The sequence below is a fragment of the Lacerta agilis genome, chromosome 11 (assembly GCF_009819535.1).
Source record: "Lacerta agilis isolate rLacAgi1 chromosome 11, rLacAgi1.pri, whole genome shotgun sequence".
Taxonomy (NCBI): domain Eukaryota; kingdom Metazoa; phylum Chordata; class Lepidosauria; order Squamata; family Lacertidae; genus Lacerta; species Lacerta agilis.
Genome location: NC_046322.1, coordinates 28,842,394 through 28,866,815, shown reverse-complemented (window position 1 = coordinate 28,866,815; position 24,422 = coordinate 28,842,394). Strand labels below are relative to the sequence as shown.

Below are 24,422 nucleotides of genomic sequence, written 5' to 3'. Positions count from 1 at the left end.
TGAGATAGGGCTGATTCTTATGATCATTTTAGAACCTTGCTATCTTTGACTTTTCTTGTCACAATAAATGGAAAACTGAGGAAAAAGAAGGGTGCAGCTGAAGCCCACTGATTGGGAACTGAGGTCCAAGTGGAGCATTTGAATTGTAGCTTCATCTGCTCTATTTTTCATCTCCGCTAACAAATAACAAGAGTGGCTATTTATGAAAGATAAGCCCTCAGAGTATGTACAGCTTCCCTTCATCTTTGAAATCCAGCAGCTGAATGCAATGTCATCAAGTAGTACCAAGGGGAATAGCGCCTCCTGGTGTCCACCAATGAGGATGCAATAGCAAGATTTCCACTCAACATTATTGACCACCAGTATTAATTTTTTTTTAGCCCCCCCCCCAAATCTAAGCTACCCTTTCCCTCTTACCTCTGAACACTTGCCACACAGAGTTGTGGGGAGAAGGGACTCTATTCACTTTAATGGGCATCCAACTGCAACACTCTGAAATTTAACAAGAAAAATTTCATGGGTATGTATGTTGATGTTTGAGTCTATGCCAGCAATTGGCATCCTTATTATAGGGAAAGCACAGAATGTGAAGTGGCATATCTTGTGGTGAGGGGCAGCCCTAAAGCATAGGAGTGTTAAATAACATCTTCAAATTTTCATACTATTAAGAAAGCATTCTTCTTTAGCAGAAATCCCAAGAGAGGTGCCATATTAAGAACAGGATGCAAGCTGTCCAGACAAGTAAGCACTATAGTAAGAAAGCTAAGACATGTAAATCCATTTTTTTATTTGTCAGTTCGCCTGTCAGTTAAAATTGTTGAATACTAGCAAAATAAGCATAAAACGATACAACTGAGCTTCTACACAATTTGTCCCTGCATATGACTTTATCCTGAATACTTGTGAAAATGCACTCAACGGCTGCATTCAACCAATATTCTCAACCATGGTTTAGAGAATTGGGTATAAGCCCTGGGCTTGTGGGTTCTTTCCTCCTTCTCCCCTTGTACAAGCCCCTTAATGAATCACTTCTTGGTTTCATCAAACGATCATTTACTTACGAACTAGGATAAAATTTTAAGTGCAGCCATTATCTGAGGAAAACAGACTTTGGTCTTTTTCAGCATGCACTAATGTCAGGATGAACCATTCAAAAGTTTTGAGCTTTGTTGAAATTGCTAGAAATATTAGTGAATTAAAACTGTGTGAAATTCTGTTTTAAAAACTGTATCAGCCTATGAAATATGAATAACGGAGGTTATATGGGGTCTAAGAACATAATTCACTTAGTATCATAGGTATGAGAAGTAATTTAACTTCATCCTCTGGTGCAATTCACCCTTTCAAAATTCTAAATCATACAACAATAGTTTCAAAAGTGTATTTTAATCTGCAAAATATTTTTACTGAGATCATCGTTAATTACATAGGCAAGGATCCAAAGATTCATTTAGATACTTCCGGGGTTGCTTCAACGTGTTCCTTGTGCAGTAGCCCTCCACGATACTTTTGATATGATGTAATGGATTGCAACTCAAAATTATTACAGTGGTACCTTGGTAGTCTAACTTAATCTGTTCCGGGAGTCCATTCGACTCCTGGAACCGTTCAGAAACCAAGGCGTGCCTTCTGATTGGCTGCAGGAACTTCCTGCACTCAGTTGGAAGCTGCGGAAGCCGAATCGGACGTTTGACTTCCCAAAAACATCTGCAAATCGGAACACTTACTTCTGGGTTTGTGGCATTCGGGAGCCGATTTGTTTGGGAGCCAAGCCGTTCGACAACCAAGGTACCACTGTATTATTATTTAAATCAGCTGAGTGAGATATAAGAGCTCTTGGTATCATAGCCATAGTTTGCGATTGGGAGACAGAAAACTGCTTTATAATAAATCAGATCATTAGTCCAGGTAGCTCAGTATTGTCTACACTGACTGGTAGCAGCTCTCCAAAGTTTCGGGTAGTGGTCCCTCCCAGCCTTATGTAGAGATGCTGGGAATTGATTCTGGAACCTCTTACATGCAAATCACGTGCTCACCCTCTAAGCTGCAGCTTTCCTCCAAAAACACAGATACAGAGCACTTTGTTAAACTTGTCCAGTATCTGAAATACCTGAAACTTTGACCTTCCAGATCCATCATTCAGAGATATTCCACAGCCAACAATGTCCTCAATGCACCCTTCTACCTCAACACCCATTGGATTATCTACTGTAAAAAAAGATGTATTGCAGCCATCAAACCCCTTATCCAAAAGTGTTCCAGGTACCAGTTTTGAAAGGTAAAATGGCACTCTCTAATGTCTTGCAATAAACATGATGCTATCTAAATGAGTCACTACACCTGTACGGTTTTGCTTTACCCTAGGAAATCCATGTCACCTTTGGAACCAGATGCCGATACCAGCAGCTGGAGATCTAGGTCGCATTCTGAAGAGCTGTTGCAATCAATAGGGACCACTTCGTCAGTTGACTCTTTTATAATTGAAGGTATATGGGGAACTCAATGTGATACTATCGACATGTGCAAATGTGTAATATATTAACAAGAATTGTATATAAAATAGTACCACTTGTAATGACGAATAAGTAAACAACTGCTCCAATTTCCATTTTCATTATTCCTAACTCTGGAGCAAGGATCACAAGAGCTTTGCAAGCTTTATAGTGCTTGCTTGCAAGGACCAGCTTCCTTTTCATCTCAGCATCGTGCTTTTAAAAATACGTATCCTATGCTGTTTTCTATCTCTCTATTTTCTAGTGGTTTTCTTGCCTATGTGGATTTATTTATTTATGCATATTTATGCACCACCTCCTACGAAACACCTCAAAGTGATTTAACACTAAAAACAATTTAACATATTTATGTATGCCTGCCTGCTAACATTCTTTCCTGGACAGCTCACAACATACGGTAAAAATGATAAAACACCATAAAAATTCAGTTGCATAAAAGCAGTTTCCAGCATAATGCTTCTTCCAGCAGAGAGAAATGCAAAAGCATATAAACTATGGTTCAGAACAATAAGATCACAGATTTCTTAAGAAGACCTGGAAAAACAAAAAAGTCTTCGTGCTGAAATGACCATAGGGAAGGCATTATGTGAGCCTCTCTAGGGATGAATTCTATCATCGGAGGGCCCTCTACCAGCAGCCAACACATTTGGTGCATGTGTTTGTGTGGCACACCCACAGCAGGGTCTCTGAACAGGATCTCATTACAGTGGTACCTTGGATTAAGAACTTAATCCGTTCCGGAAGTCCGTTCTTAAACCAAAGCATTCTTAAACCAAGGTGTGCTTTCCCATAGCAGTGTGGGACTCAATTTACAAATGGAACACACTCAACAGGAAGTGGAACATGTTCTGCTTGCAAGGCAAAGTTCACAAACCAAAACACCTACTTCCGGGTTTGCAGCATTCTTTATCCAAGTTGTTCATAAACTAAGCTGTTCTTAAACCAAGGTACCACTGTATTTGAGTCAGTATATATGGAAGAAGGCCTGAGATGCAGAATCACACATTTTCAGACCTATCTGTGACTTCCCAATTTTCATCATGTGCTCATACAATCTCATAACTGAGGTCCATCACCAAAAAAGCAACCCTATGTCTGATTAATGTTATTACCTAATCACTGCCTGAGTTCCACCTTCGCATGCTCATATTTATGTGACTGGTATATTAAATACTGTTTACTTTGATAGCTACAGACGACGTTGATGCCTCTCTGTGGAGTGACCTCAGCACCGATGCATTAGAATTTGAGGCAGAATCCTGGAGTCTTGTTGTCGACCCTTCATTTTGCAATAAGCAAGAAAAGGACATTATCAAACGGCAAGATGTGATTTTTGGTCAGTATTCTAAAATTTAGTCTAATGTTCTGTATAACTAGATACAAATAATGAGGTAAACCATGCCAGGACTACTAGTGAGCACAAAAATAAGGAACCTGCTGTATGAAAACATACATAAATAGAAAAAAAACAGGGGTTCAGACCAGCATACAAAGACACAATATGTCTGCAAACCAAGTACGACGAGTGTATTCATCACAATATACCCACATTTTTCTTGCATTGGAGATAATGAAAATGTATCATTAATTGCTAAAATTGTACTTATTTTGATGATTCTGGAGTACTGGAGCCTTATTTGCCCCTACGGGTTCCCATTGTTGCGCCCGGTGAGAGAACATGGAAGTAAAAAAAAACCTGAGGCTTCTGGCTTCAGAGAGAGAGAAAGATTTAATTTCTGCATGCAGAGGTACCTGGGTGTTTAGATAGCCAAGCAAGTACAAAACTAGTCAAATTTCAGACAGTTCTTATAGACAGTTCTCTGGCTCTCTTCCCACCCCAGAAAACTTCCTCTTGTCCATATAAGGAACATTTCCTGTTGTACATTTCCTGTTATACATATAAGGCAAAGGACATATAAGGCAAAAGAACATTTAGCCCAGTGTTGGTTCATGCGCACTTCCAGCAAGGCCATCCTATCTCTTGACCTAGACAACAGTTCCTCTCAATGAAGGACAGCTACAGTACTCTCTGCGTAAGGTCTACTGTTCTTATCTCCAGACACTTAGTAAGGCAAAGCTTGCCAGAGAGAAGTACAATGCAGATCAAAGTTCACAGCTTTACAGAGCAGTTTCATACAGAAAAGCTTAACAGGGGCACTTTTATACTTAATACATTCACTGGACTAACAATACATTCAGGTAAATATATAGGTTAGCTAATTAACCCCTTCCATTCCCTCCTGTTCTCTTGGACCGCTGGAATTCTTTCTCCAGCGCGTCCCTGGGAAATGACTGATATTCTCTAGCAAGGGCAATGAGCTAAAGAATCCATGACACAACTTTATATGCATGCATTGCATTAAACAGAAAATACAAAGGCAAAATAACAATGGGGGACACAATATCAACAGATACAACAAATACAACTAAGGATCTTTTACTTCAAATATTCCTAACACTAATTACAGAAACTGTTCAACTGGTCACATTATCTGGTAACTGGTCAACACAAATTAAGGCAATATGATCACTCAGTCCTCCCATTCAGTGTTCTTTTCCTTCCCTTTCTTCTATTGGTGTGCGCTTTGGCAGCAGGTTTGTTGCTTCTTGGCCTTTGTTGCTTCCCTGGATCTTCAGCTTCAAAGGATGTTTCAGCACACTGTGGCAGGTCCTGTCTCTACATGAGGAGGCGGACACCAGCCACTTTCACCACTGGCAGTGTTGTCAAAAAGACTGTGTAGGATCTATGCCACTTAGGTTTCAGAGTCTCTGCATAGGGATAAAACTAGCATAGCAAAGCTACATGGCATTAGGGCACCTGCTAAAAGAATAGGAGATAGTTACAGAGATTATATCTGCCCTTGGAGGGTGGTGTCTTGGGCCCCTCCAGCCTTTCTTTTGCCTCACAGATTAACCTCACAGGTATCGATATTGATCACCCCTCAGTCCTCCTACCTGTTGGAGGTAAGCTAGAATAACCCAATCAAATAAGGACAGCCTCCCATACACTCACAAGATATTACTGACCATGCCGGATCACTATCTCCTCGAAATACAATATTCTTCCGCAATGATTATCCCATAGCTTGGTCTACTTCTTTGGCCCAGAATAATAATTTAGTTCATTTTTCCAATCCATGCAAACACTCTAAACTTAGAATACACACAAATATAAACAAATACACAATACAATCATACTATCACCACAATTTCAGACCAATTTAACATAAAACTCTGCTAATGTCAGGGAACAGAAAGATACAATTTTTCCCAAATAAAATCCATTTCTCCAACATCACCTTCCAGACACACTACTAGAGCCATTGCAATTCTCACTATCTTGACATTCTTCAGAACATTCTCCTTTAAAAAAAAACCTTTACATAGCAACTAATCCTCTCCAATATAACATTGTACAAATGATCTAGGGTATTTGGGTATAGCTATTTTCTCCTTACTGTCTTCTCTTTCCTAATGTTCCATTTCTCCATCCCAATTATATTACCAGTTCCAACAGCCATATCAGAAACTAACTTTCCCTCCTCTTCTCTTTCCTGCATCCAAGCACCAGCCATTGATCCTCAGTACCTAATTTTTTACTTACCACCTCACCAAGCCTATCAGGACCTAGTGTCCAAGAATAACGTACAACCACCAACCTATTTTTTTTTGACCCTCAGGAGGACTTAGGGTGGAAACAGGGCAGTAAGGAACAAATTCTGACAGAGTTGGGTTGTCAGACAGAATAGAACTTGGCCTATTTATCTCGCTTCAGAGCCATCGGTTGGTCACTCTCATCATCTCACACATGGCGGCCAGCTTAGCAAAATTGCTAACTCCTCACAACGGTGTTTCATTAGGACAATGGAGTTGAACCCTTGATGTGCTCATTCAAATAGTGACAATTTTCAGGTTTCTTTTAGGTAACAACAAATTATGGACAGGCAATAGGAAAAACTCCTGTCTTTTTAAAACAATCTTTGAAGGGCTTACTATATATACCACCTCTGAAGCAGAGCCATCTTCAGGCCTCTCTCATTGTCTCATGCTTCCATGGCAACAACCTGGCGGATCTCTCCATGGTTTGGACAATGGATTCACCCCCCTAGATGTGCTCTGCAACCTTGGCATGGACTGTGGTGTATTGCCTTCAATATTGTTTCCTGCTTGGCAGGGGGTTGGACTAGATGACCCTTGGGGTCCCTTCCAACTCTATGATTCTATGATTCTGTATACCTTCACTTTATCATCAATTTTCCTTCCAATCATTCCAAAATTTCTGTCCCCTTTTCCTCCTGAGGTTCAAACTTACTCCAAATCCTAACTTACACTGTCAGGGCTACACTGTCAGTTGCTAACCATGAGCCCCTTCCCATTCTACTTCAACATTCTCTTCTCCTTCATTCTACATCCCACAAACCTACATCTACATTCCCAAATAACTTTCTGCCAAGAAGCCATTTCTTCTGTTTCAAAACCTTCCCTGAAAAACTTAAAACCTGGGATATAAAATAAAACTTTCCCCTCTAATCAACTTCTGTTGGAAACAATCAAACTGCTCAGAAGACATAATCTTCTTTCCCCCCCCCCCCTTGTGGGTGGCAAATTCCCTTCCTTTGCAAGATTCACTGCTGCAAAGAGAAAAATCCTTGCTGTTTAAACTAAGGCTTCTCTCCATTTCTGTCCATCTCCCCACTCTCATTGCTTTACCAAAGGTCAATTAAGAAACAAAATAAGACTGTACCAGCTTTAAAAACAAACTAACAAACATTCCTGATTGCAAGAGCAGCCCTCCTTTCAATGCTTCAGACACACTTTTACATTCACCTTAACATTGCAGAGAAATACTTTTACAGCCCATTCTATTGAAGGGACATACCTTGGCACACAAACAATTTCCAAAACACACTCACCAAACCCTGGGGTTCAAACAGATTCCTTGAAGGGACAACAAAACAAAACAACAAATACAAATTGTGCAGCCACATATACAAGGAAAAAACAGACTTCCCAGACTTCGTTGGCAATGCAGCAAGAAATGAAACAATTTTAGGAACACAGAGTTTGGGAACCCACAGATTAGGGCTGCTTTCTGCCCCACCTTTCCAGAATGAATGCAAGCCTCAAACAGGGACCAACACACACACACACACAGGCACTACAGATACAGAAAAATTCACAAAAATCACACTGCACAATCACTGCAAACACAGAAGTCATACAACACACACACATACTGAAGGAAAAATATTCAACAGGTTCATAAAATTATTACAAGTCATAAATTTTTAAACAGCAACAAAAAATCCAATTCCCCATCTCAGCAAGCTCAGGTTCAACCTGGGACAGTGGGACACTCCTTCCACCTAACCAGACTTTTTCATGCACACACTCTCCGCTTCGCTAGGGACACTGAGTTCCTGCGTCTCATTCACTCAATACATCCATTGGAGTGTCCCCACACACCATTCCCCATACACAGAGTAAAATCACAGAAAAATTCTTAACCCCCTTCTCTCTCTGAAAAATTCTTAACCCCCTTCTCTCTCCTCAGAGAGGGCACCCCCCTTCTTTTCCCCCTTCCTGGCGGCCCTCCACGGCTCACGGCCAGGCTTCTGGCGGCAACTCTATTTGCACACTGCCAGGCTCCGGTGGCAACTCTATTTGCACACTACCGGATTTTAGCGGCGGCCCTCTACGACACACTGCCGCTGCAGGATCGATCGCATCCTGCGCTTCCCCTTCCCTGGGAAGCTGCTCCCCCTGTGGAGCTTACCTGTCCTCTGCAGATCTTACTTCCCTTCCCCCCTGCGGCCGCTTTCTCTTTCTCCCGTCGCCACGGTGCAGTTTGGCTCTCCCCCTGGGGTAAGCCAGTCCCTTCCCACAAACAGGCAGGAAGCGCGCTTGGGGCCAGCAAACGCCAGACCAGGAGAGCCTTTTCTGCTGTGCGGCGACGCCTCGGACTCCCTGTTTTCTCAATCCCGGGGAACAGCGAAGGGTTCCCAGCCAATGCACCACGTTATGGAGCCTTATTTGCCCCTACGGGTTCCCATTGTTGCGCCCGGTGAGAGAACATGGAAGTAAAAAAAAACCTGAGGCTTCTGGCTTCAGAGAGAGAGAAAGATTTAATTTCTGCATGCAGAGGTACCTGGGTGTTTAGATAGCCAAGCAAGTACAAAACTAGTCAAATTTCAGACAGTTCTTATAGACAGTTCTCTGGCTCTCTTCCCACCCCAGAAAACTTCCTCTTGTCCATATAAGGAACATTTCCTGTTGTACATTTCCTGTTATACATATAAGGCAAAGGACATATAAGGCAAAAGAACATTTAGCCCAGTGTTGGTTCATGCGCACTTCCAGCAAGGCCATCCTATCTCTTGACCTAGACAACAGTTCCTCTCAATGAAGGACAGCTACAGTACTCTCTGCGTAAGGTCTACTGTTCTTATCTCCAGACACTTAGTAAGGCAAAGCTTGCCAGAGAGAAGTACAATGCAGATCAAAGTTCACAGCTTTACAGAGCAGTTTCATACAGAAAAGCTTAACAGGGGCACTTTTATACTTAATACATTCACTGGACTAACAATACATTCAGGTAAATATATAGGTTAGCTAATTAACCCCTTCCATTACTGCTTGCATGTACTGTACTACATGCCTTGTAATAGCGGATACATTGTGATGAAAACATTCCTTCTACTTTGCTTACCATATATAGTTGTACCTTGGAAGTCAAACAGAATCCATTCCGGAAGTCTGGAAGTCCGTTAGACTTCCAAAATGTTTGGAAACCAAAAGTGCATTTGGAAACCAAAAGTGTTCGACTTCCAAATTGTTCGGAAACCAAAAGCGCGGCTTCTGATTGGCTGCAGGAAGCTCCTGCAGCCAATCGGTAGCTGCAGAAGCCCCGTCGGACATTTGGCTTCCAAAAATAGTTCGCAAACCGGAGCAGTCATGTCCGGGAGCCAAAAGTTCAAGAACTAAGTTGTTCAAAAACCCAAGGATGACTGTATTGTGCCCTTGTATGCTGGCCATAGCCACCATTTTTTTTCCCTATTTGGGATTGTTAGTTTATTGGAAGTCAGTTTTGATTTATTTAATTGTGCACTTTCTTTTTCTTCACTGCAGAGCTGATGCAGACAGAAGTACATCACATCCATACCCTATTCATTATGTCTAAAATATTCAGAAAAGGAATGAAAGAAGAATTACAGCTGGATCACAGCACTGTGGACAAAATATTCCCCTGTTTAGATGAACTGCTAGAACTTCACCAGCAGTTCTTCTGCAGTATGAAGGAAAGACGGCAGGAATCATGTGAGGAGGGCAGTGATAGAAATTTTGTAATTAGCAGAATTGGAGACATCCTTGTGCAGCAGGTAAGGCACTGAGCTGAACAATTTTATTCATTTTTACTCTTACTAACTTTACTGTGCTCAGTGGGACTTACTACTTAGTAGAGACGGAGAAGAAATTTAATTCAGTATTAGTAATCTGCAAGGTTTACAACTTGAATATCTTAACTAGGAATGGGAGGATAAAATTGATCCAGTCTGCGAAGTGAACTCCGTAATTTGCACTTTGCAAAACAAAATGTCAACCGAAGCAGCCATATTTAAAAATTCTCACTTCTCCAAATTTTGCAATGCCTTTCTCCTGCTTGGTAACATGTACCAAAATTCATATACTAGTGTACATAATAAATGCATGTATTAGTGAAAATAACATACTGTTGCACGCCACTCCCGAGTGGCGAGAAATTCCAGAGGTTCCAGGGTTTGGTTTCCTTCAAATGGCGGACAGCAGAGACTGTGGCGTATTTCTGATATATGATTTATTTACACATATATACAACCTGACCCCCAAGATGGAGAGGCTCACAGCACTAGCACCCCAGAAGGTCTTGCGTCTCCCTTGGTCACAGCCTTGGATTCAAACAGAAGTCAAACATGGCTCTGTCTCCCTGGCTTCTCCCTGCTTCTAGCCCAGCTCTCAGCTCACGAAACTCTGTGACTTCTCTCTTTCTCACTACCAGCTGGGTGAGGGAGGGGGCCCACCCTTTTGCCCTCTGGCACAGAGCAACTTCCTTTGTTAGACCATACTTAGGTGGTACCTATGGTGACAACTGTGACCTTTATATCACAAAGAACCTGCCTAGTTAATTCAGCAATGGAATCCTCATTAGATTTTAACCCCAGGAATTACAAGGGAGTCTGGTATCATGCAGACTAACCTCTCTCTCTCTCTCTCTCTCTCTCTCTCTCTCTCTCTCTCACACACACACACACACACACACAAACATACACGAGGGGAAATTGGTTGCAAAAATGTGAATATTATTCAAAACAGCATACAAAATGCTGATAAATTTTCATGAGGATTCAGGGGGTCGGATGGCATTTTATTACTTACATTAATAATGCAGAACATAACCAGTCTCCACTTCTGACCTATGAATGGCTTTACTGATTTCTTCGTATATTGAATTAGTCTTTGTTAAAAATAATCCTTTGGATACCTTTGGCCACAATTAAATATTTGAAGGGGGGGCTACATCTTAGTCTTATTACTTACGTGAAAATTCTCCACTAAACACATAAATTGTAGTAATAATAATTTATTATATGTACCCCGCCCATCTGGCTGGGTTTCCCCCAGTCAGGCATGTGTAGACTTTATTTGATTCCCACTGCCTTCAGAGGTTAGCCATTAATCTGATTGATGTGCATGGCTTTGTATGGTTTAGTAACATTTTAAATAAAAGGCATTTGATATCCCATGAGTACTATTTTTAATTGCTGCTTTTTATCAGTTTTCAGAAGAGAATGCAAACAAAATGAAGATGATATACGGGGAATTTTGTAGTCATCAGAAAGAAGCAGTGAGTCTTTTCAAAGAACTGCAACAAAATAAAAAGTTTCAGAACTTCATCAAAGTAAGTTGGCAATAGCAGGTGAGTTAGAATCATATAGCTGTAGAGTTGAAAGGGTCGTTTAGTCCAACCCCCTGCAATCCAGGAATCTCAGCTACTTCTGTAGAAAAAAATGCTGGAATTAATCAATCCTTAATAGTAACATGCCTGAACAAAGCTGGCGTAGCACAGAGGCTCGAGTCTGAGCTGCAAATCGGGAAGTCGCTGGTTAGAATTTTGTGTGCCTTGAATTCACTAGTAGCCCTAAGCAAGCCATTCTCTTTCATCCTCAATCTCCCCCTCCGCAATCTGTACGATGAAAGATAATGATCATGGGGATACTGTAAGGATCAAAACTGGATCATGTATGTGAAGCACTTTGAACACTTGAAAGTGCTATGCAAATTATTATTATTAATTTATTATTATATAATAAAATTTTCCTTAACAGAGGTTTCTTTTAAAGAACTGAATATATTACATTGTGCAGGCACAAAATTAATCGGCATAGGTCATTTATGTTGTTGGGATAAATTACATTCTGAAAACAGACCCATAGCTGTAATTGAGGCTTTAACAAATATAATGTAAAAATTTAACAAACTGAGTGTAAAGTCAATTTAGTAAAGCTTACAATGAATTTCAACTTACTATCAAAATACAGTATCTGATTTGGGGGAACCCCCCCCAAAAAACCCCCCACATACCGTAGTTTGTTAGAAAACCTAACAACAAATTCAAATACAACAAAGTCAAAATATTTAATATTACAATAAATAATCTATACAAATCAAGATTAGTAACATAAAGCAAGGAAGCTAACCTAACCCACAGAAGCCTAGCTTGAATATAGTTCTGAGATCTTCAGAGCTAGGTCTTCCCACTAGGCTCGGAGGGAGCAAAAGAAATATGCTGAGGACCACCAATGATGGTTAGTTGTTATCTTCAGCATCCCCGGTGTTCCAGCCGCTAGTGCTGGTCTTCTTTCGTTTGGATTCTTTTTATTCCAGAACCACCACAATAACCTTTCAAACTAAAGTAATAATTCACACTAGTTAATCCGTTGAAGACCTTGTTTTCTGTTGACCAGGTTGATGATGCAAACCCTAAAAGTAAGATAAGTAAAAACTACCTTAATCTGACAGGAGAGATTCATAATGTAAAAAAGAAAAAAAAAGTGTAACAGGTAGGAATGCTTATTTACATAAGTGTTATAGTTGCATTCCAGAAAGCATCTTTCCCCCCCAGATGTTGTTGGACTCCACGCCCATCTGCCTCGGCCAGCATGGCCTATGGTCAAGGATGATGGGTGTTTTATTACAATGCCAGATGGGAAGCAACAGGTTAGGGATGGCTGCTATAGGTGACTCTAATGATTCACTGACTTGGGGAAATTATCATATCCTTCAGAGCAATTCAGTTATAGAGTTAGTTATCTTATTGACTGCACCATACAAATACTGTAGCTAGATAAAGAGAATAATATGAATTTTCATTGGATTAAATCAGAGAATGAGGACCCTGTTAAACATAGGCTAAACATAACCTGCGTATAAAAATACATCAAACAAGGGTTGTATTTAAAAATTCTATCTGTTTTTAAAGCTACGGAACAGTAATCTTTTGGCTCGACGTAGAGGAATCCCAGAATGCATTCTGCTTGTTACTCAAAGAATCACAAAGTACCCAGTTCTGGTGGAGAGAATATTGCAGTATTCCAAAGGTAAGCCATAATTTGAATTCATATGCCATCAGAAATTCTCAAGGTTTGCTCTGTTGAATAACATTAGGGCCACCAAATATTTTTCCCCTAGTCTCTCACACTGTGAACAGGAAAATATCCACCTAAAGTAAATAACAGGTGGATCAGAATTTCACGTCTCCCTTCCATTTGCTTTTCATAGGAACCCATTTAGTCAAGGCGTCCTTTCTTGAATGAAAGCAGTGGCAAGGACTGGACTGGCCTCACATTGATTATTACTGGGACCCAGAAGGGCAATAGCCATATTTTCAGTGATAGAAAGCAAGCATATATTGCATGGAAAATGAATGTAGATATTAATACTGGAACAGTTATTATCATTATAGGTGCTTTCAAACCACATACACAAAAAGCCTCAGAACCACGTATTCAATTAGAATTTTTAAGGGAGGAATTCATAGGCCGTGAACTATGTACAGAAATAAATTGAAAAACATGTGCTTGGGCATCTCTTGTGAAAATCCACTCCAGTTATTTAAGGAGAAATGGCTTCGCTTGTTTGCTTACACAGAGTGTGTGTGTGTATATTTTTATTTATTTATTTATTTATTTATTTATTTATTTATTTATATGTTTGTTTGTTTGTTTGTTTGCTTTTCTGTAGAAGGAACTGAAGAACACCTAGACTTATGTAAAGCCCTTTGCCTAATCAAGGATATGATTGCAGCAGTTGATTTGCAAGTCAATGAATATGAGAAAAAACAGAAATTGATGGAGATTCTCAGTAAGATTGAAAACAAAACATATACCAAGTTGAAAAATGGCCATGTTTTCAGGAAGCAGGATCTGATCAAGAAAGAGAGGACACTTCTGCATGAAGGTTTAGTCTATTGGAAAACGGCTACGGGACGCTTCAAAGGTCCTTGCAGTTTTAAGTTCCTTGCATGCTTTTGAAGAATTGTGTATTGTTACTTCTCTTTGGCTTCTAGACATGGGTTTCTGACACGATGGCATAAAAAAGTATTCTGCAGGAAAAGGTGTCTCATATTTAGGCACTGATAGATATACATGGTGGAAAAGAGAACACAGTCTTCTGGTTTGCCTTTACAGATTTGAAACATTGTATTAAACAGATATTCACACCATTTTCTTACATTAACCCCCCCCCCAAATTAAAATTGTTCAATCATTTATCCCTTTCCACAAAAGTAAGGAATGAGAACCAAAGTAATTCTGGTGTAACATATTTGACATCAGTGGCCTGCTTTCCTAATGTGATTCTTAAATCACAGTTTTGAAGAGCTTTAAATCTCCCCAAAACTGTGGGTTTAAATGTATTTATTTTTTCACATATTTATATCCTGTATTTTAGGGTAATATCTTCACAAAGCAGCTCACAGCAGTTAATAAATACAATATGTCAAACAATATAACATTATAAAAAATGAAGTCAAACAAAGCCATTAATGGAAAGTGGTGTGTGTGTGTGTGTGTATTAAATCCACTTAAAAGCCACCAATAAGCAGGCATTTCCTTTGGAATTCGTGCAAAGGGAATTCCAGAGTTGTGGGGCCATCGGTGAAAAGCCCCTGTCCATGGTGCCCACTAACCTCATGGTTCTTAGTGGTGGGCCAGAGATCAAGGCACTCTGAGATTGATTTCAGGGCAGGCAGTCCTAGTAAAGGTGGCCAGACTTCAGTCCAGTGGGATATTTGGGTTGAGGTTCACCAGGTGTGTGCCTGGTGGACCTGAGCCAGGTCTAACAGTGGCAAAGACAAGGCAGAAGTACATAAAAGTATTAACTGGATGTTTCTGAGCCTACTGTATGTGCAGCCTAGAAATATGTGATCAGTACTTGAGCCAAGCTCACAAATTATTTCCACACAAATGTACTCCCAAGCTATTTGCAGGGTGGGGAGAGAAGGCTATTTATTTGTTGCTGCTGTTGGACAATTGAATCAGAAACCCTTCTACTATAGGTAATCTACTACAAATCTCCTAGCAATCTTCTAATAGATAATGGTTTACCTTCTTCTCAGCCTTGTTTTAAGCAATCTGGTCCCAAACCATTCATATACAATTCACTTATTTAAAGTAAAGTTTCTGCCAAGGTCTTGGGGGAGTGGGGCAGGGGAGAATTTCCTTGAATGGTGAAGACCTTGGTAAATATTGTTTTATCTTGAGCCTAGTGCTGGAAAATTAATTGTAAGGCAAACATTCTATTCATTTCCCAAGATAAAAGAAGAAATGTTTTAAAGGCATTTTTAGAATTTTAATTTAATCTTAGTGATTTAGATGTAGGTACCTTTCAGACATTTTTATTTATGTATTTTAATTGTGTTTGCTTCCATTTTTTATTTGTTATGATGAAGTAAGAAATTAATTTGTGATACTTATTTCCTTTCCTTTTTGAAAGATATATTAGCCCTCCTTCTAAATGATGTGATGTTGTTTTTACAAGAAAAAGATCAAAAATATATTTTTGCAGCTGTTGTAAGTATGATTATCTAAAAATGTTAATTGCACTTTTGTATTGTATTGTGTAGCAATACCTATATCCGGACTTCTTCTTTTGGTTCTGCATGTTAGTTGTATCTGGGTTTCTTTTTGGTATAGGGTATAATCATAAAATCTTTTATCAAGGTTTATTTATTTCAGACATTTATATGCTGCTGTGTAGTTTAACAAAATCCCAAGTATGCTGTGAATAATTACTTTTTGTACACAAGGGTTAAATACTTTATTTATAATATGTGAACATAATAAACACTGGGCATGATCCAGCCAAAGTTATGCATTTTAAAGCCCAATGCATTTAAATAAAGGGTACCCTAAGTATCTCACCCAGAAGTCTTGGAACATGGTCGTTATTATCCATTCAGTAATAAAACAGAGTTTTTAGTATGCAAGAGACATTCATTGATTTAATTCTGCAACATAGGCCACATTAAAGGAAAATGCAAGGCACATTCAGTAACATGACAGACCACGCGCTTTCCCGAATAAAGTGAGTTATACTAGTGCTGATAGATACTGGCATCTGCAAAGACCTGCAGTGCATTTCATACATAATTATTCTCCCAAAGTTTCCATGATTAAAAATTGCTCTGACATTCTACTGGCAACATACCCCTTTACTGTGGCCTTTGACACCTGATGTGTGTTTTCAGGGCCTGCCCTGTTCCTGTGACTTTATTCTGTTTTAAATTCTTAATTTTAAATGTTTGTAACCTGCCCTGGCACCTGCTGTTGTAGAGTTGGTGGTAGTAGTAGTAGTAGTAATGATGATGATGATGATGATGATGATAGTAATAATAAATACTTCATGGTTCCTTCTGTGTAGGACCAGAAACCTGCAGTTATAGCTCTCCAGAAACTTATTGTCAGAGAAGTAGCCAATGAGGAGAGAGGGATGTTCCTGATTAGTGCCTCGTCTACTGGGCCTGAGATGTATGAAATTCATACCAGCTCCAAAGAGGAACGCAGTCATTGGATGAGGCAGGTTCAAGAGGCAGTGGAAAGGTACAGGCGGACCCTTTCTGCATTGCTTTTTTACATTTATTTGTTTCTTTACTTGAGTGTAAATCATGTCTAGAAATGCTGGTTCAGATTTGATTTTGGTTTGGCAGATTTTCTTTTATCGACGTGATTTTCTTAAGGAGACATATACAGGTAGCATGGGAGATCATTAACTGTAGTTACTAGTGATAGAAAATAATAGCTGTTAAGGCTGCCATCCTGAGCATGCTTAAGAGCCAGTAAATTCCATTGAATACAGTAAAACCTGCTTCCATGTAAACATTCATAGGATTGTCCTGTGAGCTTATTTGCTTCATATTGTGCTCCGTTATAAAAAATATAAATCAGTTGTCACATATCATAATTTCACTTCACTTTTAATTTATATATTGCCTTCTATATTACTATACACAAGGTGGTTCACAGCAACAAAATATACAACAAAGAACACACACCTTATCATAATCTGGTGCAATACATTTTCTCTGAGGTTATTCTTCTAAACATGTCAAGACCAGGAACAGCCATTGTGGAATGACACAAATTGAGATTTTGCATATACTCTTAAGTGCAAAATGGGAATTTGTCTGCGTATGTTTTGCTTCTTGTGCTGCGTGTGTGTCTGCACATACACATCTCTATTTATACATGAACTGCTTGAGAGGGAAAGAGAGAGAGAGAGAGAGAGAGAGAGTTGGCTGTATTTTCTTCATTTACCTTCACCCAGTTGTCCAGAGGAAGAAGGAAAAATGAGCGAATCTGATGAGGACCGAAGAATATCTGAAGCTAGAGCAGCCAAAATTCAAAAATGTCAAGGTATGGTATTTGCCCTAGTTCTCTTGAAATAAAATAGCTTTAAAAAAAAAAAAAACTTGATGTAAAGAAGACCCATCTACCTTGAGCACAAGGCCTGCCTCTGACATTCACACCTGTGTCTGCCGCCACCCCTCAGTTCACCTTGACTTCTGAGCAATAGGAGCTGCCAATGATTGTGGGGCACCATTCAGCATTCCAGCAGTGGGGAACCTCTGGCTTGCAGGCAATTGACAACAAAGACCCTTTAGTCTACCTTCACAGGACTCTTTCACAAGCCCCTATCGCCACACGGGAGCCATTTTTTCATGGTAAGGTACCACATGACAACCAGGTGAGGTTGCACCACTGAGAAATGGCTGTGGCTCTGTGAGAAGGTATTCTGATGTAGATGTTGTACAACCACTCCGGCAACAACCATGTCTCTTTAGCGTTCTGGGCTTAGCACACTAGCGTGATGCAACTGTTAAAAAACAACGTTACGATGATAATTTGCTGAAGTAGATAAAAAAATGGAACAGTCAGAAATCAGTTTCATGTTACAGAAGCCAGATTGGGTCCCCCCCCCCAATAGTGATTTCAGCATACAGAGTAGTAAGCAATAACGGTGGTGGTTGTTGGCCTAATGCATGGATTTGTATCTTGGCAGTAATTTTGAGTAACCAGGACCAACAGATCTGTAGCTACTTAGAAGATAAGCTTAATATCTATGCAAAGCTTGGAGACATGAGTGGCTTTGAAGATGTCCATGTAGAACCACACCTGCTCATAAAACCTGACTCCGGAGAAACACCTCAAGTGGCCTCACTCCTGGCAGCTGCTCTCAAGGAAGGTAAGGCTTCGTCCATGGGCATCCCACTCTTTCCCTATGGGTATGTCCTCTCCTTTGTTGCTTGTCACACTTTTCCACATTTTTGTTTTGTCTCTCGTAAAACCACCACGTTCAATGACTACTGTTTGGTTGGTAAACATTGCACAACAGCCCCTATTAAGCTGTGGCTCAAAGTACCAGTTATGTGAATCTGACAGTCTAATAGGAAAGAGTTCCAAACCTGGGGAGCCAGCATCAAAGTGCAAAAATGACCTCTCTCTCTTCATGACCCTTTCATAATAAGCACCTCTCGAAAGTATGGGAGAAAGACCTGCTGCATCTCCACTATTCTAGACCCAGGCTTTAAAAGAGGGTTGGCTAAACTGTGGCCGTCCAGATGTTACCAAACTACAATTCCTGACATCCGTAACCATTCACCATGCTGGCTTGGACTGATGGGAGTTGTAGTCCAACAACATCTGGAGAGCACCAGCTGTTTTAGGTAAAAAGTTCAGGAGAACAGCCTTCTTGCTAAATCTGTCACATCATCAAATTTCTACAGTGAGTTTTCTAATTAATTACTCAGTTTGTTCACTTCAGATTAAAAAAAAACACCCCATCATGCTTATAAACTGCTCATTAGAAAGTCGATACGCCAATAAAGGTTAAGGAGTGCAATGTAAACATAACTTTAAATGATTCCAATAGTCACTCAGTTGTTTCACTTGGAGAAGAAGAAATAGTTCATAATTGATATAAGGGAAACATGCATTCACCAGCATTAATTGGGGGTGGGCACCCTAAATTATTGTCTGAGAGCCTAAACTTTCTTTCTTTCTGCAGCGGAAAACCTCCATGCGGCTGTAAGATTATCACAGATGAATGAAACAGACCTCTCAACAGAAGAGAGTACTGAAGAATCGAGCTTGACAGAACATCTTGGTGAAGCTGAAGTCTGTGAATATTTCACTGATTGTTAGTAAGCACTAATACCTTATAACTGTCCCAATGCTAAATTTACCATGCTTATTAATTTAATCCTTTTTCAAAATGTAATCGAAAACAGGATCAGCAAAGAAAAGTGCTTCATATTCTTTATGCTTACTTGGGGCCAGTTCATCCAACAAATGTGTTCTTCACAGAGGAATCATTTGTGGAAATACATTTTCAGGACTGTCCTGTAAATCAGTGGCAAATTTATATCGCTTTTAAAGTATTTTCACTTGTCCTGTGTTGCAATTTCACTAAATAATCTGATGTGTAGTATGCAACTTTCTGGTTTGCTTGAGAGACATTGCTCATATTAGATATTTAAAACTATCCCTTTAAAATGTGCATGGCTATTTATTTTAATGCCTTCTATTAACTTTTATTTTTTAAAGGACAGATATTCTGATGAATGTTACAGTTTACAGGATGGGGCTAGTACTATATTGTGGGCTGCAGCTGTCCTGGTAATTTCTGCTCGGCCTCTAAACACTTGATGTGGTAGTCTCCGGTTCAAGCACAAGCTCCCATGGCTTATAGAGGGTGGGGCTGTATGAGTCACGAATGTTTTTACAATCCTACATACAAAGAATAAGCACGCTTTGATAAATGATGTGGACAACCAATATTAGGCATGGATGCCTCAGTAGTCTGCATGACCCTGTCCTCCACCCTTGAAAAGCAAAAGTGAAATTATGCAAAAACAAACACATAGATTTGCGTATCTTTTCTTAATTTGCATACTTGGCACAGAATTACCATATCAGGTTTTTTTGTTCTTGTTTTTTAAAAACCAAAAAACCAAAAGAGCTTGCTCAGTCCTCAGTTGCACCTATCACCTATCTATTTATTATCTATTTTGGTTTTAAAATGTAAAATACCAATTGGTTTTTGAAGATGGTGCAGAGAGACAAAAAGCTGAAAATGCAGGTATCACAACTGGGATAGTAGAACTCAAGGAAATGAGTTGGAGAAGTGGGACAAAAAAGGAGGAAGATAGAAAAGTGCAGGGGGAAAGCTAGGAATAATTTATGCTGAATAGTTACGTGCGTGATACACTTAATTTTGTACATCTGGCTCCTGTCTTTTCCTTATGGTTTAATCATTAGATACAGAACTGAAGGGAGAGAGCGAGCCTTGTGATTCAGATGTTAATGATGCAAACAGCTTCACAGAAGCTCACATGCTGGATCAGGTAGGGTACTTGATGAACGTTCTGTCACATTAGGCTATTCTTTTCCACATTTGCCCATTCCTTTCCATGCTCTGTCAAGGCAGCCAAGAAGCCTTGTCACAGTTCCAGGTTAGTTCAGTCAGGCAACTATATACACGGAGGGTGTGAAACAGGGCTGATGGGAGGTGGCAGGGGGCAGCTTGGGAATGTTGTGACCTGGGGGAATCCTGAGTGCCAGATAGAGCAGCCTGGAGGGCCTGAGTCCGTCCGTCCGTCCCCAATAATATACCCCTATGGCAACCTTCTCCGGACCCCCTACTTCTCCTTGCCACAGCACTTTCATCGCATGAGCATTTTAAATAAACAACCACCTTAAACAATCCTTAAACCTACTTCTTTCATATCAAGAATGCATGATTAATTTTGTAGCACACCATTTCTAGCACACTCGATTGCTTAAAAAAAAAACCACCCCACAACCCCCTGTCATTTACAAAATGCAAGTATTTAGACATTGTAAGAGACTTACCAGAAGGTGGCAGTCTAGGTCTACTACAAAAAAGCTAACCTCATTGTATGATTGTAGGAAGGAGGCAAGCATTTTACTGCTGCTGCACAAACTGAGGTGAGTTGCTTTCATTACAAAATCTACTAGTATTGTTTGCCTTGAACTTACTGTATTTTGTAAACATTAACAACAACAACAACAGCAACAACAACAACAAACATTTCTTTTCTTTCTTTAGATTGTACAGACTATCCAGAATTTAACCCGCCTCTTGTACAGCATCCAGGTATTGACTTAATTGTGTGTTTGTTGCCCACAACTGCTATCTTTTTTTTTTTAAGAATTAGAATGAAACAAATATTTTGGCAGAAATCTGTCTGTTTATAACACCACCTTCTCTGGATTTTATCCCGGTCCTGGAAAGTATGGGCCTGATCCCATCCTCGCTGTGCAGGGCCCAGCAAATGGCGGTACAGAGCTGTGCAATGGCCCCTTGTTTAAGGTTACCAGACATCCCCGTTTCCCGGGGACAGTCCCTGGATTTATAAATCAGTACCCATACAAAATCCATTGAAGTTGAAAAGTGTCCCCGGATTCATTGAAAAAAAATCTGCTAACCTTACCCTTGTTTGTTGCAGCAGGCAGGGGAAAGTGTATAGCTCATGCCTGGGCTACTGCCAGATGTCCTGCTGGCTGGAGCAGAGGGCATCCCATTGCCATTCCGCTTCCCCCCCCTTGCTTCTGCTTTGGTGTTGCTGTGGGAAGTAGTGTGCCCAGATGCAAGAGGACACCTGTATTTTTTAAGAGTTGTGCAGAAGAGAGAATTGCAGCAGGAGCAGTTTGCAAAGTGAGCTGCACTTGCAGAAATTCCCTCTTCCACACAGCTATTAAAGGTGCAAGAGCCCTGTCCTCAGGGCCAGCCCAACTGTGAGGCAAATTGGGATGATTTTCTGGGTCCAGAGATGCTTCACATCGGCGGCAGTCTTCTCTGCCACCCATGCAAGGCTTCTACAGGGCTCTCTTCCACTCTGCACCCAGCCTTCTAGAAAAAAAAAATGTCAAGAGGTTTTCGTTTCATTTCAACTTGGGTACTAATTTTAAGTTACTTGTACGCCTCCTTCCGGCAACTCCTGCAGCCGACCTGGAGCCGAACATATCGCTCTGCTTTCCTGTGGACCACAACAGCAAGACTGAGAGGGGAGTCTTTGTCATCTGGGCAGTGTGGGGCCTCCATATGCACTGCCCAAGCTTGCAGCGCAGGGAGCTCACGTTGGTGCTGTCAATGTAGCAGTTTGACTTCAGCCCCTGGAGGTGCACTCCATTGTCCCTCGAGACAGATGGATGCCAGCCAATTGAAGTCACCACTTCCACCACACTTCTCAGTGTCTGTCTTTACTCTTACATAATTCCGCATCTCACACAGGAGTGTCTGGTGAAGAGGGGGCACCACAACACACCTGTGCACTACCAGAAGCAGCATCACTGCCATGTATGGGGTGTGTGCGCAAGGTGATAGGGAGGTTGGTGCTGTGTGTGCACACTGGCAGAACCTAGTTTGGCCCTGTGGATGTGCCTGCACAGTGCTGACCTCCCTGCCACACCTCACCTTCCCTTCCGTCTCCTCTCCAGTTAAGCAGCCGTGACACCACAGCCCGGAGGTCAGGCATATGGAAATTCCACTGCCTTCCTCCCACACCTGAGCTAGCAGGGCATATATCAATTTGATAGCTATATCATTGTCCCGGCTCCCCTTGGAAGAGGCACACAAACTCAGAGGCTGATTCTTTCTCCAAGCTTTAATGTTCAAATTAGTACGGTACATTTGCAAATCAAAGGCACAGCCAGCAATACACATCTCTATACACAATGACATAGCAGGTGAGATGGCTTCTCAGGTGAAGGCGCTGATCCAACAATGATATGCCCGGTGCATCCCTGTTGTAAAGGAATGAGGTGGGCACAATTTTAGCCAGAAAGCAGTTCTGATTCTTAGCAAGCAACCTGACTCGCTTGAAGTCTGGACCATCTGTTCATGCCTCTTGATGTCTGTGGGATGTGGGTGATGGGAGAGGTGTCCCTGCCTCCCGAGAGGTGGAGGGGTCAAGTACAACATCCTTCTTTGGACAGACAGGGATAGACTCTGCGTCTGGGGAGGGTGGAGCAGCAGGCACAGTGGGAACTTCAGAGTCAGACCCTGAGAGCTGCGCAGAGGGATGTGGGGCCTCAGTGACTGATGGAGTGTGAGAACAGGTTGAAGGAAATCCCTCTCCCCATTTGGATCCTACCCAGAAATGACAGTATCAAGTGCCCCTGGATCAGGCAGTGACCTCCCAAGCTCTCTGGGTCCCCCTCCCCAGCTGTGTCCTGACTCAGCCAACCCATGACATTAATTGCATCTGTCCACTGGGAGTAAGGTTTTTTTTTGTTTTTTTTAAAAGCAGCTAGCATTAGCATTAATGCTTAAATGATGTCACTTCCATTTGCACCTCAAGTCTAATGGAAATTGATGCTATGTTTATTTTTTGGTTGAAAAGGCAGCCGTAACCATCCAGGACAGCCACATTGAGATCCATAAGCTGCTCCTGCAGGAACAAGAAAGGTCCAGCTGGAGTCCCAGTTTCCGTAGCACCTCCCTCCCGGAGCAAGAAAAGCACCGGAACTTCAAACCGAAAGAGGAACTCGCAAATATCCAGAAGCTGCAGCACCAGTTCCAGCAAGAGCAGCAGCGCTGGCACCGTGAGTGCGAGCAGCGGCAGCAAGAACACGAGGCGAGAGAGACCTGCTTGCTGGAGAAGGAGAAAGAGTGCCTGAACCAAGAGGAGCTGCTTTGCAAAAACCAGGGAGAGCTGGGCGTCCAGCTGCAGGATTACCAGCAGAACCTGGAGAGGCTCCGGGAGAGCCAGAGGATGGTGGGGAAGGAGAGGGACACCGTCAGGCTGCAGCAGAAGATATTGCGCCACTGGAAGCACAGCCGCCAGAGCAGTCTGCCTGCAGTGATCTCCCCAGGGAACAATGAGGTATGCAGCATCTTCTCCAGAAATATAATAATAATAATAATAATAATAATAATAATAATAATAATAATAATAATAATAATAGTTCATACCCTACCCATCTGGCTGGGTTTCCCCAGCCACTCTGGGCGACTCCCAACAGAATTTTAAAAACACAATAAAGCATCAAACGTTGAAAACTTCCCTAAACAGGGCTGCCCTCAGATGTCTTCTAAAAGTCAGACAGTTGTTTATTTCTTTGACATCTGATGGGAGGGCATTCCACAGGGCAGGCGCCACTACTGAGAAGGCCCTCTGCCTGGTTCCCTGTAACCTCACTTCTCACAGTGAGGGAAATGCCAGAAGGCCCTCAGAGCTGGACCTCAGGCTGAATGATGGGGGTGGAGATGCTCCTTCATGTATATTGTGCCGAGGCCGTTTAGGGCTTTAAAGGTCAGCACCAACACTCTGAAGAATATTACTTGGGCTAT

At 41.2% G+C, this 24,422-nt stretch overlaps 1 protein-coding gene across 10 annotated transcripts in view; it reads left to right on the top strand.

Annotated features, from left to right (window-relative positions):
* The window catches only part of ARHGEF28 (Rho guanine nucleotide exchange factor 28), a 132,810-nt gene that overhangs the window by 77,855 nt on the left and 30,533 nt on the right, over positions 1 to 24,422 (top strand). For 3 of the 10 annotated variants that reach the window (XM_033163728.1, XM_033163721.1, XM_033163729.1), the window contains 17 exons: positions 687 to 753; positions 2,131 to 2,278; positions 2,365 to 2,486; positions 3,703 to 3,849; positions 9,642 to 9,892; positions 11,326 to 11,448; positions 13,030 to 13,147; positions 13,791 to 14,045; positions 15,543 to 15,619; positions 16,470 to 16,648; positions 17,373 to 17,461; positions 18,108 to 18,290; positions 19,113 to 19,244; positions 20,366 to 20,451; positions 21,017 to 21,055; positions 21,177 to 21,224; positions 23,473 to 23,955. In XM_033163728.1, the coding sequence (XP_033019619.1) occupies positions 687 to 753; positions 2,131 to 2,278; positions 2,365 to 2,486; positions 3,703 to 3,849; positions 9,642 to 9,892; positions 11,326 to 11,448; positions 13,030 to 13,147; positions 13,791 to 14,045; positions 15,543 to 15,619; positions 16,470 to 16,648; positions 17,373 to 17,461; positions 18,108 to 18,290; positions 19,113 to 19,244; positions 20,366 to 20,451; positions 21,017 to 21,055; positions 21,177 to 21,224; positions 23,473 to 23,955 (2,547 nt within the window). The remainder of the gene's footprint in view (positions 1 to 686; positions 754 to 2,130; positions 2,279 to 2,364; positions 2,487 to 3,702; positions 3,850 to 9,641; positions 9,893 to 11,325; positions 11,449 to 13,029; positions 13,148 to 13,790; positions 14,046 to 15,542; positions 15,620 to 16,469; positions 16,649 to 17,372; positions 17,462 to 18,107; positions 18,291 to 19,112; positions 19,245 to 20,365; positions 20,452 to 21,016; positions 21,056 to 21,176; positions 21,225 to 23,472; positions 23,956 to 24,422) is intronic. The other 7 variants (XM_033163726.1, XM_033163731.1, XM_033163723.1 and 4 more) reach the window with 6 other exon arrangements.